Source organism: Talpa europaea (genome assembly GCF_964194135.1).
Source record: "Talpa europaea genome assembly, chromosome: 10".
Lineage (NCBI taxonomy): Eukaryota > Metazoa > Chordata > Mammalia > Eulipotyphla > Talpidae > Talpa > Talpa europaea.
In genome coordinates, this window is record NC_140077.1 from 102814022 (window position 1) to 102836661 (window position 22640).

At 37.8% G+C, this 22640-nt stretch overlaps 1 protein-coding gene across 2 annotated transcripts in view; it reads right to left on the reverse strand.

The window, feature by feature from the left end:
- GUCY1B1 (guanylate cyclase 1 soluble subunit beta 1) overlaps positions 1-21581 on the reverse strand; it is a gene marked incomplete at both ends in the record, with an annotated part of 33117 nt that extends 11536 nt beyond the window's left edge. The window contains 4 exons of one of the 2 annotated variants that reach the window (XM_084245059.1): positions 452-649; positions 10671-10789; positions 12295-12395; positions 21514-21581. In XM_084245059.1, coding sequence (XP_084101185.1) covers positions 452-649; positions 10671-10763 — 291 coding nt within the window. Of the gene's footprint in view, positions 1-451; positions 650-10670; positions 10790-12294; positions 12396-21513 lie in introns of those variants that run through there. The other variant, XM_084245058.1, reaches the window with a different exon arrangement.
- Between the last annotated feature and the right edge of the window lie 1059 nt (positions 21582-22640).

Genomic DNA, 22640 nt, shown 5'->3' on the forward strand with positions numbered 1-22640 from the left:
ACAAAACAGGCCATCCCAACTATATTTCAGAGACAGAAAAAGAAACAGTAATCAATAAAATAATATTTAATTTTTTATAGTATCTTAGAACTTGATTATCCACAATACAGGTTATGGGATTTCTGTATTCTCAAGGCCACAGCTTAGTCAGTGACATATCCTCTTGCTTCCCAGCTGCTATGTGCTCCCCAGGAAGGCAAACTAAATTTCATGTTGCCTTAAGCAGTGTATAATTAGAAAGAAAAATCTGCTGCCACAGGGGGGAAAAAAAAATTCATGTAATGCATTCCAAGGCCAAATATAGAAGGTTCCTGGTGCTACCACTGCTCCAGCTTATAGCTACCTCTGGAGAGGTCTACTAGCAGCAAAATCCAAATATACATTAAAACAGTGTCCTGGGTAATATTGCACATGACGTGTGTGTTCAGAAGATTCTGCTGCAGATCATTACCTTCATGTCGATTTCAGTGCCATGTATTTGCTGAGCTACTGTTTTGATGATTCCGATGACAATATCCTGAAGTCCTTCTCTCTCTGAGTAGTAATGCAGAATGAGTCCTTTGCCCTTTTCTGCATCTGTGCACCTAAAGGAAGGTGCCCGCATGCCTGGGTAGATAGTGGCCAGGTGGTCATGCAGAGCATCCAGGTTCTGCAATGAAGGGGGAGGGGAGGCATAAATATGGCACCCCATGTTGAGAAAGCAAGATTAAAACACAAGGCTCAAACCTGCACTTAGTGGGCAGATGGGTTGAGTAAATATTCACAAACCTCATCCTCGCCTTGCTTCACCAAGACGTCTGTGAGGAAAGAATCATGGAGAACTTGCAACTAATATAGTGTGAGTAAGAAAACATCTGTGGTGCTAAACACTTAATACATGAATGATAAATAAATATAAATAATGCAGTAAGAGAGAAAGAAACATAAAGGACATAAATAAGCATATTTACTGGAGTCTGAAGCAAACACACACACACACACACACATACTAGGATAAGCAACATGTAATTAGCAAAGGGATCACACTTTACCTGCTATTTACACTACAATCCTACACTCAGTTATTAACGTTAAAAAAAATCAGAGTCACAAACACATGAAGATATAAGCATATTATTTTGTGCCATAACATTTTATAAATTTAAAACATTCAAAAAAAATAAAGCAGTGTAATTTCTTCATGTTCATTTGTGGTCTCCAATCAAGGTATATTCGTGAGACCATGGCTTTCCAGAAGTGAAGTCTTGGAATTAATTTTGAATTGTGAATTTGAATAAATTCACCGATAAATATTTTCTATTCTGTTTGCTTGCCATTAATTTCAAACATGCCAAATTCTCTAGAATACCATATTCCTCACTCTACACAAAAGTGATATGTATAAAGGTCACCAGGAGAAAAGGTGCAAGCTACACCATTTCCTGGGTCCACCGTGATTTTTCAAATTGCACTTAGCTCATAGTTTGTGTGTGAGTATTGGTATGTGGTAGGGAACACTCACAGGAAGCATGGTATAGGGGTTAAGAGCAAGGTGGCTTTAGAATCAAGTAGACTTGGATTAAAATAATGATGCTGTCATTTTATAGTCTCGAATGCACCCAGCTTTCCTAGGACTTGATTCCTTCTGAGAGAATGGAGATAACTAAAGTAATGTATAAAACACAGCACATTCCCGATGTAAAAGGCAAAACAGGTGCCTCAAATATGTCCAGCCCTAACCCCTTTGAATGGGACCTCAAATGACAAGGGACTTTGCAGTGGGGATGAAGTTTTTGGATGGATCTTGCTTGAGTCAGGAAAATTACCCTAGATTACCTGGGAGGGCCCATCCTAATACCAGGAGCAACTGGGTCCTTAAAAGCCAAGATTCTTCTCTGGCTATAGAGATCGCGATGCAGAGGACTGTGAAATAGCAGCATGAGAAGGAAATGGCGGTCAGTTGCTGGCCCCAAGATGTCCGAGCCTCCCTGCAAGGGCTGCTGGGAGGCCTGAGGACCTTAGCCAGCCCCCAGCTGCAGGCAGCACGGTACCCCGACCCCAGTCCTGAAACCCCGTGGAATGAATTGTCAACACTTGGGTGAGTGAGGCCACGCTTAACCTCCTCGAGCTTAAAAAAGCCAAAAACAAAAAACAAACCACCACAGCCTGTTGGCACCTGTATACAGCTCAGTTAGACTTGGGACTTCCAAACTACTAAAGTATAGGATAATAAATTTGATTTGTTTTCAACACTTGTATGTGTTGGTATGTATTCATTTGGTAGGAGTAATTTCTCAATAACTGGTAATTATTGATTGTTAAACAGAATGGGAAAAACTAAACAGTCTCAGAACACCATGAGCATAGAAGAAAGCATCTGAGAGGGGGTTGGAGAAAGGCCAACACTGAACTATGGTTCTCTTTTCAAATATCTCCAAGAAGCCAATTTAGGGAAACAAAAGTAACCCGTGAGATATCAGGAAGAAACTGAAGTATGAGGTGACTCTCAGCAAACCCAAATTTGAGAAATACTCTACCAAGGCTCCTGCGGCGCTGTGCTTTAATTGTCTGTTCCCTCCATTCAATCAGTCATTCATTTTATAAACATTGCATGAGAGCTTCCTCCATCACCCACTATGCACTCAGACTAGAGACTAGACAGGAGGCTACAAATCCAGATACACAGACCCAGATTTTCAGCAGCTCGTGACTTATGGCACCAATGAATGGGCAACGTGACTTCTGACACATAAATAAATGAGCCAGCAACTCATATTGAAAGAATGGAATCCAAAGAAAGTGAAAATGAGACAAGAGTTAGGTGGGGAAGGTTGACATTCTGATCTAGATAAACGTTTCGATAATCACCTCAGTTGGGTGACTGGTTTCTTTTTGAATTGCCTTCATGCATAATGGTCCTTGCTTTGGTCCTCAAATGATCCTTGTTAAAATATAATCAAGTAAGGCCAGTTCTTAAATCTTCAGTTCACCCTGATCACCTCTAGAGGTTGCTGTTGCCTTGTGAAAGTATCCAATATGGCAGAGGCGAAGTGTTGGGCAGTTTATATAATAAACTACAAGCCCCAGCAAAACTAAAACCTTTTTTAACTTTGTTGTATACAAAGGTTCTTCCTAATATAAGTTCTTCTGGAAATTCTTCCCTGAGAAGGGAGACGTGAGGTTGCTCTCCATAATCCTCCCAGATCTCTTACACTTCTAATGATGGTGCAAAAGTTGGGAGAAAATTTGGTGGGGGAAAAAAATCATCTAAAGAGCTTTATATTTCTGCATTTCCCACAGAGTCAAAATCAAATTTTGCTGCATTGTGGAAACTTCCTAATGCACTGTTATAACTTATTTTAAAAGAAAAATCTTGAGTCAAACAAAAAATTGAAATATTTTGTTATTTCTTCCCTACAAAATATATTGTCAGTCCATACACAGATATTTTCATTGTCATCTATTTTCATCTTGTGACTTATGGTGTTATCAGCACTAATGCAGGAAACTAATACAGTTGAACAGATAGGATGAAGCGGTGGCCACAGAGACGTGTACATGAGCTGCAGAGTGATGGGACTGAAGGCCAGAAACTAGCCAGGATGACCCAAGACTGTTACACCACAAGTCAGAAATAGGAACTGCACTTACATAAGAGTTCATTTTAATTTAAATAAAGGTATTGATAACATTAAGGCATTAACATCGATAATAAGATGTTGCTGAAACAGATCACCTGAACGAAAGTGGAAAACCTAAACAGACTAAGTCAGAATGTTCATCTCTTAAGTCTCTGCAGGAACCAACTCCCCCAAGATTTGTTACTTTATTGAACATATTATTAATTAAATGGACAAGGAAAGTGCTTTCCTGGAGTGTAAAAGATTTAATATCACTTACTGTAGTATTGATTTTCTTTAGATAGTATATAACACAAAAAATACCCTTGGGATTTCTTTAGTTACAGCTTCCTTTGCTTGGTTTTATTCCCTCAAAAACTAAAGTGATTACTACAGCCTGGCTATTATGGGAAATGGAATTCAGGATTAAAAATTAAATTATTCTAACTTGAGTATATTTATATTGCAGAGTAAGACTAAATTTGTTTGCAGCAATTGAGGAGGTCCCAAATAAGATTCTCAAAATATCTAAGAGAAAACCATGCCCCGTATTATACATTACAATCCACAGGAAGTTAATTATGCAGCCGTGTTTCTGTAGGGATGTGTACTGAGGGGGTTTCCTATTAAAGCGTGCATTGTTTTATCTCTAAATATATCCAAGTGGGAATAGAGAAAAAAGAGCTAAATGACACATTACAAAGAAATATATACATAAAAGAGACATAGAAAAAATGTAAACACATGTATCTCAGCACAGCAGATACCCAGGAAATAAAACAAACTTCAAATGTGCTCTTATTTTATTTGTCTTAGCTTTATAAAATTAGAAGACAGGAACAGATAGAGAGCTGGTCATTCTATTTATTCTGCCTCACGATGCCAAAAGGTTACTCTGAGATTTTCAGTGTTCAGATATCATTTTAAGGCTTTTTCTACAAGCAAAATAAATGTACTTTTTCTACTTAGGAATTCTGCTTTCCAAAAGTCCATTTCATCTTGTCACATAGCATTTATCATTTGCAGAAGAAAAATTCTTGCTGGCGCCCTAGCACACTCTAGTTGGGTTCTAGATTTAGTATGCAACACAGATTTGTGCAACAAAAAAGAGAATTTATTATTCCTTTGAGATGTGGTGTAAAGTTCTTAATTTTCAAAAATCTTGGAATGTTTCAAAAAATTCAGATTTCCTCTTCGTAATATACATGGCAAAAATAAATGCATACATAATTACAAAGGTAAACTTTTCAGGAATTCACTACCTGTTTCCCTGTTTCCAGGGCTTCTAATTAAAAATGGCAAAATAACCCACCTAAAAAGATAGAGTAAGGCCTTGTCTTGAAAATGCTGAGAGATATTTCTTAGTCTCCAAGAATCCTTATCCTAGTTCATGAGCAGAAGGGTGTCATGTATGTTATTTGAGAAAATAACTGATGCTCACATCTGGATGAAATATTAAAAACCAGTCATTATGAATCTTTTTTTTAAGGAAGAAAGATAAGACACAGCATTTCCTTTCTTTTTATTTCTCATACCTCCGAAAAACAAGAAACATCTATTTATGAAAACCATGTAACTTGAAAAATATTTTGTTAAGTTTTATAAGCAAGAAGTCACTTTAGAATTTGAACGTGAAAAATTTAAATAAGCAAGACCTAAATAAAGTGGAAAGCTCAATCTCATATAAACACCAAGGTCAGGGTGTAAGTAGTAGAAGTTAATGCTTTAATGACATGTTTCCTGCCTTTTTATCTTGGAGCTGCTTCATGAGAAATAATCTTCCGGTTAAAAAGAGAGAATTTTTTTTTTTTAAATATAGGGCCCAATTTCAAAAGAAGCTATACCCGAGTCACCACAATTATTTAAATGGAAATTTTTAAGCTACATAACAGTTATCATTAGCATCCTTCCAAAGGTATTATTTTAATTAAACACAAAAAGACAAGTAGTCAGAATATGCTGTAGCATATATTTCACCTATTTTTCTGCTTTATAGTGACAACAAAAAAACCCCAGCTTATATGATACAATATTTGACAGTTATTATTTTGTGGAACATGAAGAGATATACCAGTTACTCAAGTGAAAACAGTCTTATTATAGTTCTAAAACACTTTTCTTCTTCTATAAGTGCTCACTTGTCAATTTTAAAATTGCAAGTTTTAAAAATTGACATTTTGGATGTTGAGACAATAATTATTTTGATTCAAAAGTTAAAAATAAAATGAATGGTGCAATATTTCTAAGAAATATTATAAATATTTAGGGAAAGATTAGAATTTCATAGCTATTCAGGAAAATCCTCACATTTCCCCCAAATAATTTGCATAAGCATTGAAAAGCTTCTTGCTCATCTGCAAACATGTGTACTAGGTACACATACATACTAGCACAGACAAGCAAGAATAAGAAGAAAACCAATAGAGTGCTGTTCCAAATATCTATTACTTCAGATCAAAGCACCCCAAAGTGCATTGGCTTAAAAGAGTAATTTATTATTATCTGTCATTGGTCTGTGGATTATCTGACTCAGGGTTATCATGATGCTCCCCCAGGCTGGCTTCCCAAGATGAATTACTCAGGTGGATGTTGCTGCTTCTTTGTGGGGAACAGCTCCAAGTAAGGGAGAGCCCGTACATGGCCTGTCCATATGGCCTGGGCTTCTCATTTCATGAGACTGTGTTCCTAAAGAGAGCATCCTAGGAGTATCCGTTCCTAGATACTCAGACTTCTTATGAACTAGCCTGGAAAGTTTCAAGATTTATTGGCTAGATTTCCTAGATTCAGGGGAAAAAAGGAAGGGGGACCCATGTGTGATGGGGCCAGGGCAAAATTACATTGCAGGACCATGTGAGATGGGAGATATCAGTGCAGGGAATTTTGGAAAATGCAACTGCAATAATGCAATAGGACATTAGAAAGTAGGGATCAGCATGGGCTAAGGTAGAAATATTAAAATATTGTCAAATTTGACAATGCTTACTAGTTGTTTTCTTATGAAGCTTTCAAATCTACATATTCTCACCACTTTTTTTTTTATCAGTACACTAGAAGTTTCAAGTCGAAATCTAGGGCAGTATCATGGCATCACACATTCATCCCTAAAATAAAGTGGCAAAATAGAAAACATATTTTTGCTGAAATATGGTCTTATCTTTAAAACATTATATTCAGGCAAAATATATAAAACACAAAATTAAAAATAACATCTTTTTTAAATCTTTTTGATAAGTCATATTTCCATCTAATAAATCAACCAAAATCTAATAAATCCCAAGTATCACCTACTTTTAGCCAATATTCCACAAGTTAATGATTTTGTAAGATATTAAGTAAAACCAATTCCACCTGTCTAATGTCTAGTGGAAACTAGACATTTTAAATTGCCAAACTATTTAAATCGACAAACCAAAAAGAAAAAAAAGAAGTTAAAATTCACTGTGAAAAACAAATGCTTTTCTGGAGCTAAACTACAGACATATCTAGAGAGTGTGTCTTTGAATATAAAATTTCTATAAATGAACTGCAGTATTACCTCAAAAAAAGTCGGGGCCAAATAAAAAAATTATATGCATGCAATTCAGAATTAACTAGTTCTATCATTCAAAGACTCTTTACTGATTGCTGATGAAACACTGTGTCTGGTATTCAAAATCTTTTAAAATTACTGAAAGAGCGAAAAAAATGTTTATATGTGGTAGACAGCCATTCTTAATAATAATAAAGGCTGGGAAGAACCACTCCTGGGAAGTCATCCTTGCAACAATAATGAGTGGGCAGAGCTGCCCAACCTAAGTTCAAGTTCTCTTGTGTCATCATTTCAGTAGCTATTATTTTATTGTTCCCATAGAGCTTGAAATGGAAATGGCGGGATGAAAATTTTAAAGGTTCGAACAGTTATAATGCATCTCACTAATTAATTAATGAACAATTATTTGTCGTGTCCACATGAAAGGGAAATTGGTTAATGTGTGTTTAGTCTTTTATATATGAATCCATGATTCATTTCTAAATTGTGTTACATAGTCTCACTCAATATGGGATTTTGCTATTCTTGATCAAATAATTCTCATGAGCCACTGGCATATTTGCTTCCTATTTTTGTACAAACAGTAAATGTTCATTAAAAACATATATATATATATATATATATATATTCATTCATTCCCAGATACACAGATTGCATCTATGGAGAAACCATCAGTAAAAGATTATACTGAATCTGTCATCTCATGAAGTTTACATTCCAGTCCAATAAACAGGAAATGATAATACAGTGTGACAACAACTGTGGTTAGAGAAACAGAATGTACTATGGAAACATGAGAAATACCAATTACCCTGACTCTGACAGGGTAGATATTGGAGAGAGAGAAGTGGAGATTTTCTGGAAGAATTTGACTAGTTGGATGAATAGGATTTGTCTAGGTGGAAAAGAACAGGAACAGTGTCTCAGACAGAGGGAAGAGCAGGTACAAAAACCCCGATGATGGAAAGAGCAAAATAGGGAAAACCTTTCTAAAAAAAGCTGTTTGGCTGGTTTGGGAAGAAGAGGAAGAAATAACAGAGGATATAAATAGCTTCAACCATTTTAATTGTCTTTGGCATTTTCCAAAAAGCAATGGAAATAATTGAAAGGTTTTGGCAAATAAATGAAGTGCTCAGATATCACTTTGTGTTAGAAAAATTCACTGGAGTTACAGAATGAAAATATTGGAGGGCTCATCAAGAGAGACAGGAAGATAATGGTAGGTGCCTCCCTGGAAGTGTAAGAGCAATAGGAAAAGTAGCAGAATCCTGAAAAGTCCTCATTTAGGAAACAGATAAGGATTTGGTGACAGGTTAAAATTAGAGGGGTGAAAAAGAAAAATCTTTAAAATCTTCTTCAAATGGGGCCTAAATTTATTTTATTCTTTTTGTTAAGGCTTGAAGTCTATCCTAAAGAATGTTTTTATGTATTAATTTATGTAATCAAAAATGTCAATTTTAATTTCAAAGGTTAAAACAACCTACGAAAGTCAGTTGCTTTAAATTTTATAGTCACTTATACAAAAAAAAGCCCACTGAATTTCTTTTTAATTACTCTAACTATAACACAAATCTCTAATTTAAGAAAAGCAGTAGTTGAATACATTCATTTTGCCATTAAGATATATAATGCCAGACTCAGAAAAAAATGAATTGTATAATATTGACTGTACAATATTGAAAACTTAACAGTATTCTAACTTTCTAGTTTCTTCATTGTCCACACTCACACAGAAAGAAAGAGAAAAATGTTTGTAACTTAATGATTATCAACTATAGCTTCCAACTGACTTTGAAGAGAAAGGATTTAGAACTATTTAAAATAATGCTGTCTAGTGGAAATACAAGCCTCTAAACAAGCCACAATTAAGACTCATCCCATATGAAATGAGAAATTTTCTGGTAGCATGTTTAAAAAAAAAAAGCAAAAAAGGAACAGGTGATATTAATGTTCATAATATATTTTATGTAACTCAACTCAACGTATCCCAAACATTATCATTCCCGCTTGTAGTCAAGGAAAAATATTGATGAGCTACTTTGCATTCATTTTGTACTGTCTTTGGCATCTGGTGTCCATTTCACACCCAACACATCACACTTCAAGTGCTGATGGCCACTCTGGTTAATGGCTCTCCTGTTGAACAGCAGAGGGCTCTAGAATACGGAGACTCTCCTAGTGGGGAGTCACCTGCTGCGCCATTACAAGACCGGCAGATAGTCATAAGGAACAAATGTAAGCAAGTAATAATAACACCATGTGAATATTTGCTTTGTAGGTAGACATGCTCACTGAGAAAGCTAAAATGAAGACAGAGAAACTTCAAGGTGAAACTTTGCTAATAAGGTGGTAAACAAAAGTACTAAATCATGAGATACATTCTCAAAAATCCCAAATGCTCAAATACTTTCATCAAATACTATCAAACTTTCATCCTTTAAAAATAACAAGCTTGAAAATAAAACATTTAAATGCAACCAGCTGAAGTTTAAGCATCTCCTGGCAGCACCTTCATTTCCCAGCGACAGCTTTTCTGACACCAGTAATTGGTAAACCCACCGCCGAGGGCAGCAAAGCAGTTTCCGTGATTTAAATCTGCTTTAAGTTTATAAGAAAAATGTCACTATGTAAACAACAGACATTCTGATTAAACACTAAAGTTCTTATTTGGGCTGTTAAATCAATAATGCAGCCTGTCCGAACGTAGTTTACATTCCCTCGTGGCTGGGCTTTGCTTCAGCGAGTGTCACCCTGACATCATTTTCCAGCAAGATATGGCAACTTGCAGCCGCCAGTTGGGAAATATCCTGCACAAACAACCACATCATTTTCAAAGTAAACTCATTCTAGAAGAGGGTCTCACACATGCCTGTGCTTAAAATAGGGCAGTCATTCCAAAAATAGTCTCTCAACTAATATGTCATTTACTAAGAAAAACTTGCAAGGTTATTTTAACACCAATAGAAGACCGAGGCCTAGGTGGACATTGTTTATCTTTCGCTTTACCTGAAGCTGACTTTGGAAGTTTTCCTATTTTCCTAATACGTAACTTAGAGCAATGGTTCTCAAATCTGTTTTGACAGCAGAGCCCAGAAAGCCAGGGGCTTCCTGCTCAACAACAAGCTGGCGGTGAATGTCATCACTGCTTAAATCCTAGTAACTGCCTGTACAAGCTGGGAAGAGCCACCAAATAGAAAATCAGACCATGCTATATATCTACACATAAAACCACCGTCACTAGCACTTAGATCGTTTCAAAGAGGCAGGTCAACAGATTTTAAAAGGTTATATTGTATTTTCGAGAACATTCATTTACACCTTGCATAGTCAGAATCAGCAATACAAAGTTAAAGAAAAATATGATGCTAAATGTATTCAAGACCATCCAGTAACTATTGTTTTACAGGCATTAGGAAGTCACTGTAAATTCCATTTCAGCAACACCACATTCCCATCCAACTGAGATAACACGTGAATTTTAGAACTTGTGTTTAAGAATCAGGAACTCAAAACTTTTGATTAGCAGACATCAAATTGCTTACCTGTAGAAACTCTCTGACATTAGAGCCCAGGACACGCAAGATGGTATCATAGCCAGATTCTTGACAAAAGACAAAAAACATCTTCCCAAACATTTGAAGGATTTCTCCAGCATTGAGATCTGGTTTATAGGTTTGAGAGGAAAACAACAAACAAAAAGTGTACTATAGGTAGAAAATTGTTAATTGGAAGAAAAAAGATAAATGTACATAAAAGTATATTAAATAGTCTCTGTTATTGTGCAGAGTGAATATAAATCACATGAAAACTTAATTATAATTTTAAAAATTTAGTTATAATTAAATCTACAAATAAAACATATTAACATGTTAACAGTATAAATTTGTACTTAAAAATGATCAGTTTCTCAACTTCTACAACAAACTACTTATTTTTGATTTTTACAAACATAATTCATACTTATTTTTCCTGAAAATTACAGAAAAATCTTAAAAACTATCAAATGAATAAGACCATATCTTAGTGAAAAATGGTTTTCTTTGTATTAATGTGTGTATTTGGCAAATTGGTTGCATATAGCATGTACTCTAATGTCCTGCTTTTTATTAACATCTTATCATTGTACAAATTATTTTCTTTCTGTAACATCAATTTTAATCACTATCATATTCAACATAGTAATGCAACCATTTATTTAACTAATTCCATGTATTGAACATACAGGCTTTCCCAATTTTCATAATAAAAGCACACCTAAGTCTTAATGCAAATAAATCTAATAAATTTTTTAGAAAAAAATTCCTAAAATGTTTGGACACTTTTTAAACAGATTTTGACTAATGATATATAATTATTCTCCAAAAAAGTTCATCTTGATTTACTATCAGATTGATAAATATATATATAATTTCTCCTTCATCTGCCCCTTAACTACACTAGCGATTTAATTTTTTTAATTGCCTAATTTATATAAAAAACTATTGCATATTTGTTTCAATTTTCATTACCATGAGGCTGAATATTTTTTGTATTAACAATTTACCTTTCTTTTTTTGAGCTAGTTATGTTCTCCAGTTCATAGTATTTATTCTCCTAGCTATATTTGACAAAACTAAAATGTCTCATTCTATTTTATCCAAACTGTAGCCTAGTTACAAGTTAAGTACTCTGAGAATAAGAGAGACTGCTTTGAGAACTTTTTTCCATGAAGCTTTTCTTTTTTAAGATTTGCCTTCTTTTCATGAGTTCTGTCTGAGGCAGATCTTAGTTTCTCTGTTCTATTACCAAGAGCTAACAGAACTAGTGATTGCAAAGGAGTTTTGGAGATATTTTCTGCATTACACTAGTACATTTACTATGTTGCTGTCTCCATAACACTGTTATTATTATAATATTAACTTATTATACTAATTATCAATATTTTTTTTCTTTCTGAACATGTGACTTTCTGTCAACAGGGACAGAGAGCTCCTCCATCTCTAGTTAGCTTATAAAAGGGAAAAAGAACTCAACGTAGTCTGAACCTAACATGTGTGTGAATGCCACCCCCCCCCCAGGCTGGTGCAGTGTACAACCTGAACAACCCGACAGTGTGCTCTCGGACAACGCATTTCTTTGGGCTTTGATGTGTAACTTAGTCAAAGAAGAAAAGTCATGTCAACTTACTGAGGACTTTGCTTGCAGCAGCCACCAAATCATAAGTTTTAGAATCATCATATATTATTCTAACAAGAAACTGTCCTTCTTCATCTAACTGTGCCTCTTTTCTGAAAAACAAAAACAAGAGAAAGATGGGGAAGAGTTGCAATAAAATGATATTTACTACAGCTACAATGAGTATATAAACAATGGTTTTATATCTGAAATGGAGTTGTTTTGGTAAATTTCTTTACATCTAAAGGTCCGTAATTAAGAAGAAATTATTTCACACCCCATGTTCGAATTAAATGATATCTTTAAGCATATTTTAACAAGATTAACATTTATATATATAGTCAATAAATGACTTTGGGCTTAACGTCTGCAAATAACTGTTGAGTCCGCAAATATGCTAGGTGTGTTCTAGGCACTAGGGATAGTCTTTAATAAGATAAACAAAAAAGCCAGACCATTTGGAACACAGGTATCTAGGAGTGAAAAGAAAATATCTAGGAGTGGATGCTAATCCTTTAAAGACCCCAGGAAAGCACATGATGTATAGATGTCAGCTGGAAATAAACCTTGGAATGGTTTCTTTTAATGAGCTTAAACACATCATAAGTGCTGGGTTGTGTTCAATCATTATTAAAATTGAAATCTCCTATTATCAAATAGATAATTTTACATCATGTCTAAAAATTAAACATATTCAATTAATGTGAAAAATTAAATATATTTTTGCTTTTCTCTGAGTGGTGAAGAAGCATTAATGGCCTCTGAATTTCAGATAACCCAACCTAATGATTCTTAATAAATCTGAACACCCACAAGAAGAAACTTGAGTTTGAGGGAGCCGAGGAAAAAAGAGAGGCCCTGTAAATGCAGTGAAGGCTTCTTACTCGGCCCCTTTTGCAGTTGTTAAAGGTCACTCCTTTCAAGTCATCCACGTGCTAGAAACAGTGACATTAAATGCTCTCATGAGTGACAGGCACTAAAGCAAGTCATACTGCACTTGATCCATAATTGCATATTTTCCTGTGTCCAGCCTGCCCCAAGAAATTCTCATCAGTAATTGCTGGATTCAGAAAAACACATCCACAAATATTTCAACTGAACCATTTGGGGTAGCTTCATCACACAAACAAATTCAATTAGACCCTGTGTGTGCATATCTTCTTTTTATTTATTCAAAAAATAAATAAGGTACTCAAAATTTCTGAGGTTCTGATTTTTTTTTAAGTAGATGTGTTGGTTGGTGAGACCTTTCAAAATATGAGCCAAAGTCACCTGTCCAAGTGTTTGAATATTTTAGGAGAACACAACCAAAAATGGGCAGTTCTAACATTATATGTATCATGTTATACACACACACACACACACACACATATTGTCCATGTCCAGGCCATTGGCAGTCTTTCAGAAAGACAATCATATGCCCTTGGGGTAAACCACATAGTATGACTATTACAAGCCTATTGTGTATAAATCCCTTCTCTGACAATAACTGAGTGGCCTGAGGCAGTGTTTTAAAGTCTTGAAGTCTCAATTTCCTTATTTATAAAATAAGAAGAAAGAGCAAATATTTTCTACAGTGGGTATGAAGATTATACGAGATAATAAGTACAAAGTATTAAAGACTGTAACTGCAGAAACATGGTAAGTGTCCAAAATATGCTATGCAAAATAAGTCAGGAGGAGAAAGACAAATACTAGATGATTTCACTCATATGTGTCGTGAGAGAAACCTGACAAAGGAACAGGCAATACCAAACCAAAATAAATCCTAGAAATCTGACTGTAGGACTTAGGCTACCAGAGGGGTAAGGTAAAGGGGGAAAAGCTCCAATGGACTGTGGTGGAGCCTATGGGTGCCTTGGTGGTGAGTGTGGCATGGGAACATACACCTAGTGAATTTTGCCCCCATACCCCTGAATCATACACAGTGTTGTAAAGCAATGTTACCTCAATAACAATGATACAGTATAAAAAAAAACCTAAAAAACAAAACTGAATGACATGGTGTGTGTTCCCATCTGTTTTTTTTTTCATATTTTATTTTATTTTATATATTTTTTCCATCATTTTTCATTTTTGCACAATGTATTCATTTTCATCTTAGTTATATTCCCCATACAGCTAAGCAATAGAAACAATCCAAATACCTAAAAATAGATGACTGTATCAAGAAGATGTGATACATATACACAATGGAATATTTCTCATCTGGTTTTTAAATTTAATTTTAACATTATGAATGTTTCTCTACAATCTACAACACTGATCAGTTAAATAACAACATATCCGCCCACAGACACTTGCTAAAGGAGTTAGCCTTGTCCTGAACCCAGTCCTGTAATTGTCTTTTGATATATGAAATTGGCAACATGACAGTGATGTTTTTAATCTTGTCATTATATCCAAGTATGAAGGGAGAGGAAATAAAAGAACTCTGACCCTTCCAGAAGGAAATGTTCACTTCAATGCAACTTGTATTATTAAATCATAGCTGAAGATTTCATCATTCCAACATCATAAATTCTTCTTTCCAAAAAAAAAATTGCTATGAGAATGCATAAGCTCCATTCTCAGAAATTAAAAATGAAAGATAATACATAGAATATCTACCTACCAAATTTCATTTATATGCATATGTGTATATATATATATATATATGTATGTGTGTGTTCATATCTATATATATACAGAGAGAGAAAGAGAAGCTATCAAATCTAGAATCTAGTGATACAAGACAGACACTCATCAAATACCAGTACAAATACATGATTATAAACTCTGATTGTAACAGGGTGCTCCCCAGGAAAAGGGGAGGTTCCAAAGAAGGCTGGAGCTGAGCAGGGAGGAGAAAAAGCTGGAGAAGAGAGTGAGAAGGAAGGAAGCAGGATGGGGAGCCAGAAGGAGGCCTAGAAGAGGCACATGGAGCAGGGAGACACGTGAAGAAACCATGCTTGCCTTTTGGTCGTGGACTGGATGACAAAGATGTGGGTGAGAGACCCAGGGGGAGGTTAACAGTGGCAGCTTTTGTCCTGATTTTGATTTTGCTCTTTTCCTCCCAGACTTGTCTGGCTGTTTCTGACCCTTTTCTATTGGCCCCCACCAGAAGGTGCTTTAGACTTGGGGCAGGCTTTCAGGCCTTGCTTTGGGCCAACCTTGTTTGGCAGGACATTGACCCAAAAGGGGATGGGTAACTTTGGGTGCTTGATTTGGAAACTATATTCTTCGTCTTTCTGCATGGCACACTAATTGTATTTAAGTTCCTTTCCATTAAAGGTCTATATGTTTTGTCTTGATGCAGTGGATGGCAGGACCTGTTTAGAGCAGGCAGGTTTGAGGGTTCTGAGGTGCCCCTCTCCCTGCTCTGTAACATGGACATGTACTGTGAAGCACAAGCACAGTTTTGGAGACAAGAAGACCCTTCCCTTAAGTGACATTTGGCATCTCCCTGTCAAAGTGGAGACATACTTAAGTTTATGGGAGGGGGTGAGAAGAATGCAAACTGGCCTATGAAGTCAGGGTGTGAGGGCAATGGGCCATGCGGACGGCAAGGGCTCCAACTGGGACTCATTTGAAGAACGATCACACTGAACTTCAGTAAAGCAACAGTTTAATATGTCAGGATTCAACAACAAACAGCAATAGATGGGAATATGCAATAGGACCAAAGCCTCAGTAACAAAGAGAAACAAATACTTCAGAACATTTCTTCTCTGCCTTGAATAGAAACCTCTTTCACCTGAATAGCTTTTGATACAGAAAGAGAGGCTCCCTTTTGCTAGAACCAAAGACACCCCCCACCAGCACACAGTTTCCTCCTTAGTGAACGAGGCAGAGTAATGAATAGAAATGCCACAAGTACTCACACCTTCTGAGCGGTCACCTCTGAACTGGGCCAGTTATATAGATGTCTTTGTAGTGTTCATTTCCTCACATGGTTCTCCTATCGATGTCTGCACTGAGTGACCCATAACTATCACTTTCCAGCACAATGCTAACAAACATTTGCTAAAGCCCCTCATTCTGCAAAGAGGTGAGAAAATGGAAAGGACATTGTTCCTAGCAAGTACCAACATTGTTTAGCTACTGTTTTCCATGACCAGGTCTTGGTAATTTTAAGGAGAATACAATGTTTTTTAAATTTCTCCTCTGGTGCTTATTTTAATATCCAAATATTAATATCCTTGTCTGACACATCAAGGTAATCCTATAGTTCTGTGATTTTTTTTAAGTCTTAAAAATTACAGAATTCAGGGAAAATAAAGACCCATTTCGATTTCTGGAGGATCTTTCAGATCATCAAAGAAAATCCCTGCGATAAGGTTATGGCCTGACTTACTCCCTAGGCACCATGCTGCTCAGCAGAGAAGGTGCAGGTTCTGGTAGAGCCTGATCAGAGAGTGCACTGGCATGAAGGGGCAGCATTTTAGGTTTGTGCATCTAGTTCTTTCTGGAAACATAACTTCAAATGTTAGTGAGTTTATCTCCTAACACACTGTACCTTTCTCTATCTTTTAGGCTAACTGGCAGATTTTTTCTACAGAGAAAGGCTCTGATTTTAACAATGATCAGGTTTACCTATTTTTTTGATCTGCATGTTAATTTGCTTGTTTATACTCAGGAAGTTTCTGAGTATGAATATTAACATGGGTTCCTTTTTGCATGTATGTTACATTAACTCTTGTTCTCTCTGAAAAGAAGTAAACTTGGCACTAGAAAATTAGGGCCAGACTCTTCAGCTTCCTGCATACAATTGTCTTGGTCTGTCTTTTAACCTCTTGAAAACTCAGCTTTATCATTTAAAGAAAAAAAAAAGCAAACATTGAGTCAGAAAGGTCCTTCCTCTTTCAAATGACTGCTATAGGACTTCTGCTCCCCTCAGCAGTGTACTTCGTCAGTCTGCCTGTTCTGCTCCCTGCTCTGGCTCTGGTGAATTCTCTCACCCTCCCGCGCTTCTGACTGTACCCAGTGCTTGTATAAAAAAGTAAATAAATCTTAAAAAAAAAAAAAAGAGTGAAAATGGCAATGAGGTTACTCTTTGGTCTAGTGTGATGAAGGGCCACATAGCCTGGTGTAGTGACGACATCAGAGAGCTACTGGTATTTAAAGAAGACATCATATCTTTCAGGTTTGCTGAAAAGTTGAAAAACTTTGATCCTAGCATAAAATTAAAAATAATATCTCTTATTTATTGAACAGTTATTTTTCAAGAATTGTGTTGAATACTTTATAGCTATTTCTCAGCATATTACAACCATTCTATAAAGTAAAGTAGTTGTTACTTCTTCCTTGTAGTTGAGCCTTGGAACATTTAGGCAATCTGAGAAATCACATAACTAGCTTATAGCAAACAAAGCATTTGTTTATGTGAACCATGATGATGAATTCAGGGAGATACATTAAATCTAAAGTGAAGATCAGCATATATTTCTCAGTCAAATGTTTCTATGTTTTGAGTTACAGGCAGAAAAATCAAGAAATAGTAGAATAAAAATATTCTGACATCTCTAGACTTTATTTGGAGGCAAGAGTTCTATCATTCATTTTCCTAGCCTCAATGCCTGAACACTAGGACTATGATCATTAAAAATTAAACTTCACTATGGTCATTAAAAATTAAACTTCATGAAAGCATGAATTAAAAAATCAAAGAAAAGAATGAATAAATATCTGCCCTGATATAGGGCAATCAGATAGTCATACTGAAACCAATATGTATTTTTTATACAGAGACCATGCCTGAGAGTCTTCCAGGGAAATTATTCCAGGTATTGTCAACGAATAACGTCAGTACATTATTTTCAAATATCACACCAAAATTTTCATCTCAGATCTTCCAGTAAAATTTGGAAGGGCTAATAAATACACCATGTATGTAGCACTTTAGAGTTTAAAATCTATTAAAATCTATTTTTAACATTTCTTGGCTTTTTCCACTGTAGGCAAAATAGTTTTCAGGAAGGTGTTTTTGTTTATTTGTTTTTACTTTTAGGCATCTTAGATTTCTGTTTTGTTTCTTTTTTTTAATTCATCTTTATGTTCCAATGAAGTTAGATAATCTAAAATTGAACCCAGTAAGTTAATTTGATGTAATAATTAGTTTAGCCAGGGCAAACGGGAGGGTAGCAGGGATGATTTAATAAGGTACTAGCTCTCTCTCTCTCTCTCTCTCTCTCTCTCTCTCTCTCTCTCTCTTTTTCTCATCACTTAGGAACCATGGATTTTTGAAACAATAGTCTGAAACTGAAAAGAAACCAACATATTACACAAGATTTGAAATAGCTTTAGAGATCTCTTTTGCTTTTTCATGTGACCTAAGTCAGAGGTCTGCATGTGGATCAAAGCCATCTTACCACCTGTTTTTGTTTGGTTCAGGACCAAAGAATGATTTTTACATTTTTTATTGAGGTAACATTTATTTTCACCATTGTGTATGATTTAGAAGTACCGATTTTTCATTTTAATAGTAACATCTTCTATATTGATTCTTGATCTGAAACATGTAAATATTTTCAATCTGGCCATTTAAGAGAAACTGATTAACCTTGGTCTAGACAATTATTCTTTTCCTTAAAGAAATTTAAAGCTCTTGTGAAATGATCATATTGTTGGTTGGCTCATATCCACTTAGAATTTTCTGTCTGGAACCTGTTAGTAACAGGTTTATTTGTCATTAAATGGAGTTTATTTGTCATTAAATGTTTGGCATCCTTTCTCACAAAGGATGGCTGGCCATTTCTTACTAGCCCAAAAAAGCATTATATAAAATTTTATAAACAACAGTTTGTGATTTTGTACTTACTGAGACCAAAATAATTTTTTGCCTGTATTGTTTTTCATAAAAAGTTAAAATTGAAAGTATCCTGGACCATTAGCTGCAGTAATCCTTCTGCAGCAGATAAGAGGTCTGGGGGAGGGAGCAAAATCTCCTAAGAAGATTGTGGTAGGCTGGGAGCCTGGGAGCTACTTGAGTCCTCTCAATGCAGAAAGCTGAAGTACATTCTCTAGTCTAGATATCCACCTGTACCCAAGGCAAGATGGTTCCACCAAAAGAGATGTTTGACAAAAAAAGACTCCAAATTAACACCTGATGACAAATGCTAGTTTAATTAGTAATATTGCCTTGCAGCTCATATAATCTGTGAAGAGGTAATTCTATAAGAAAAGACTCTTATGATTTTATTCTGTTGGAAAAAATTTCAATGATTTAAATTATTAGTATTTAAACAGATTAAAAATACTCTTTGAAGTGTCTTAAAGATAAATTAGTGGCTAAAAGAAATTGATGTTTAATTAAAAACTAATAACTTAATAAAATTTTAATTTTACTTAATTTTAAAATGATTAAAAATTTAATTAAAATTAATTAATATTAAAAAAAAATAGAATGTAACAATATTTTTAGCATGACTCGCCAACGTTAATTTCTCACATCAGTGGAATTTGTATATTTTTAGATATTTTGACCTTCTCTGGGGAAAATGTAGCCAATAAAAACAAGTAACTTGATATTTAATTTTTGAAATTTCTGATACATTTTTCTATGGAGTGTAATTTCTCATCTCTGTATTGAAGAGCAATCTAAATTGATAAGATATGATCTAAATCTGGTTTAAATACATAATGACTATTTAACTGTAATAGCAATCTTTTATTGTGCTCTCAAAATTTTAAATTTACTCATTGTAGGTTTAATTCATGAGAATTTTTGCCTTGCAGAGAACATCATGTGCTTGGGGATATGTATGTTGCTTTTATAAATTCACAACTTGGCTTAAAAATAATTCTATTCTAAGGTCATGCTGTTTAAAATCTAGCTTTTAATGTCTGCCTTCTCCATAATTTTGTCTTCCCAAGCAAAATTAAAATTATGAAGGTAGTAAAAAAGATGAACAGAAAATTCAAGTCCCAGAGTAACCTTTATTGTCTAAATTCTCATTTGATTCAACTCCAAATCTCCAAACCTCTACATCTCTTTAGAGTATGTGTGCTGTGGGTAACAAAGTGGTTACAGAACATGAAGGAACGTTCACTGACGCAGATCCAGGAGAAGGAGACATTTCTAGTGCTTGCTGCTTAATTCTAGTGATTCCCATGAAAAGAGAGTTATAAAAAAATCACTAGCATGTAACTGTATACTATGTCCTATTAGAACTGATTGCCAACAATTATGTATTGGGGGGGGGGGAACACAACGTCACATCACCTATGTGATACAACAAAATAAAGTGAACATTGTTAATAAAGACAATATGTTCTTTTCTGCCCAAGCAACCACTCCCTCTCCCTGCCTTTGAATGTGACAGATGGTTGTTCTAATGTGAAAATCCATAAATAATGGTTTCAGCATATCTAGCTGGTTGTGGTCACCTATATATAATATAGTATGTTAGATGCACGTTTCACCAGAGTAAGACAGAAAAAGAAAGAGAACTTCGTTACATTGCAATGCCCACACAGGAGAGCCAACATTCCAACAGGTTTGAACTCAGGTAACTGGTATTTTCGGTCACGTGCATAATATTGGGCGCACAGCTGGAGACTCGAAACTAAGACACTGAAACTAGGATGGTCTCCTGGTTTCCATCACAGTGGGGAGGTTGGGACAAGTGTGCGGAGGGGTGCTTTTGGGAAAATGAAAGCAAAAATTCACTTTATTTCAGAATAAATAAATACACTTGGTTCACGTTGTGATTGAGTGCCAAGAGAAGTGAGATTTTACATATCAAAAAGGCTTAACTCCTTTATGTGCCTGCCTCTGTCAGTTATAAGGCAGCCAAGGTCTTCTACTCATTTCTAAGACCAAAGTGAGCAAGAATGTCTCGGAGGCTCCAAGGTCCCCAGGGCCCCTCCGCGTGGGAGTCTGGGGGCCGCCAGGGCCTGGGAGCGCCCGCCAGCCCCGCGCTGCAGCACATTCCCACGCTCAGGCCGGGTCGGGAGGCCGCAGTGACCCCAGGGGCTCCTTCTCCAAGCTCTCGCCTTCCCAGCCCCGCCCCGACACCCCTCCTTTTTGGGTCCCAGCTCAGGAGCGTGGGAGCGCAGCTGCAGCCGCGAGCGGCGGGCGGAGGCATCTCGGAGGATGCCTGAGCGACCTGGGCAGGGAGCTGAGGTTGAAGCCAGGCACGGGAACCGCTCCTGGGGCCACCCCAGGACACCCCCCACACCCCCACACCCCCACACCCCCCCAGGCGGCGCCCGCGCGGAGGGCGGGTGCCAGAGCTGTCAGTCACTTACTTGACGTCTTCCCACACCTCCGGGCCGTAATTGCGGATCACCAGCAGCTCCAGCGCGTGATTCACAAACCCGTACTGCGGAAACAGGGGGGACCCGAGCGTCAAGACGAGCTGGAGGTGGGAAGAGACCTGAGGACGAGGCTGCTGCAGGTGCTATCACGGCGCTGGTTTAACCTTGCGCCCCGCCCTCTGGCTCTGCTGTATATCGGGCACTGGGTGCCAACGAGGGCCACTGTGAGGGTGCAGCCTGCTCCCCATTCTGAGCCAGATCCCCCCACCCCGTCTTCGCCCGATTATCCATATCCATGTCACCTTCTTACCCCTGCTCGCCGATCACCGCTCCGACACAGAAAACCCTGGCGCAGAGGCAGGGGCCAGGCGTCTCCCCAGCCGCCGGCGCTCAGCCTCCCACCCTGCAGGGCCGGCCCGAGTCTGGAAGCCCCAGGCCCTCGGCGGCGCGTCCCCTCCCTGCGCTCGGGAAGCGCAGCGCAGCGCAGGGCGGCCGGCGGGCCCAGGGAGCCCTGGCACCGAGCGCTCGCGCCGCGCGCCCGGAGATCCCAGCGCCCCGGCCCCGGCCTCAGGCCACGGACCAGGCAGCTCCGGCGCCCCCGCGACAAGTTCCGGGGGCCTGGGGGGTCCCCCGGGGTGGCCCAGGCGTGAGATCGCGCTCTCTCCCCGCAGCAGCACTCACCATGGTGTCTGCGCCCGGGGCCGGGGAGGCAGCCCCCAACTAGAGGCACGGCCGGAGGCACCCAGGCGGCGGCGGCGACAGCGCAACAGGACCGCGGCGGCTGCGGGAGCTGGAACCAGAGCAGCCGCCGGGGCCCGCCCTGATTGCCACCGCTCCGCAGCCAATGGCCAGGCGAGCCGCGGGGGGCCGGCCGCGGGCTCCAGTTTTCAGCCAGTCAGCGGCAGAGGAGGGAATTCGGATGCGCTCGACGCTGCTGCGCTCTGGGGCCTTCCCGCCCCCGCCCGGGTGACAGGGCTGGCGCTCGAGGCCAAGGCTATGGCGACGAAGACGCACCAGCCGTGCGCCTGGCATCGGTTCTGGGGCGGGAGAATGCAGATGTTGTGGTTCCACTAAAGCATGTTCTGATCCAGAGGTCTGTCCTCAAGGGGAGCCAAAAC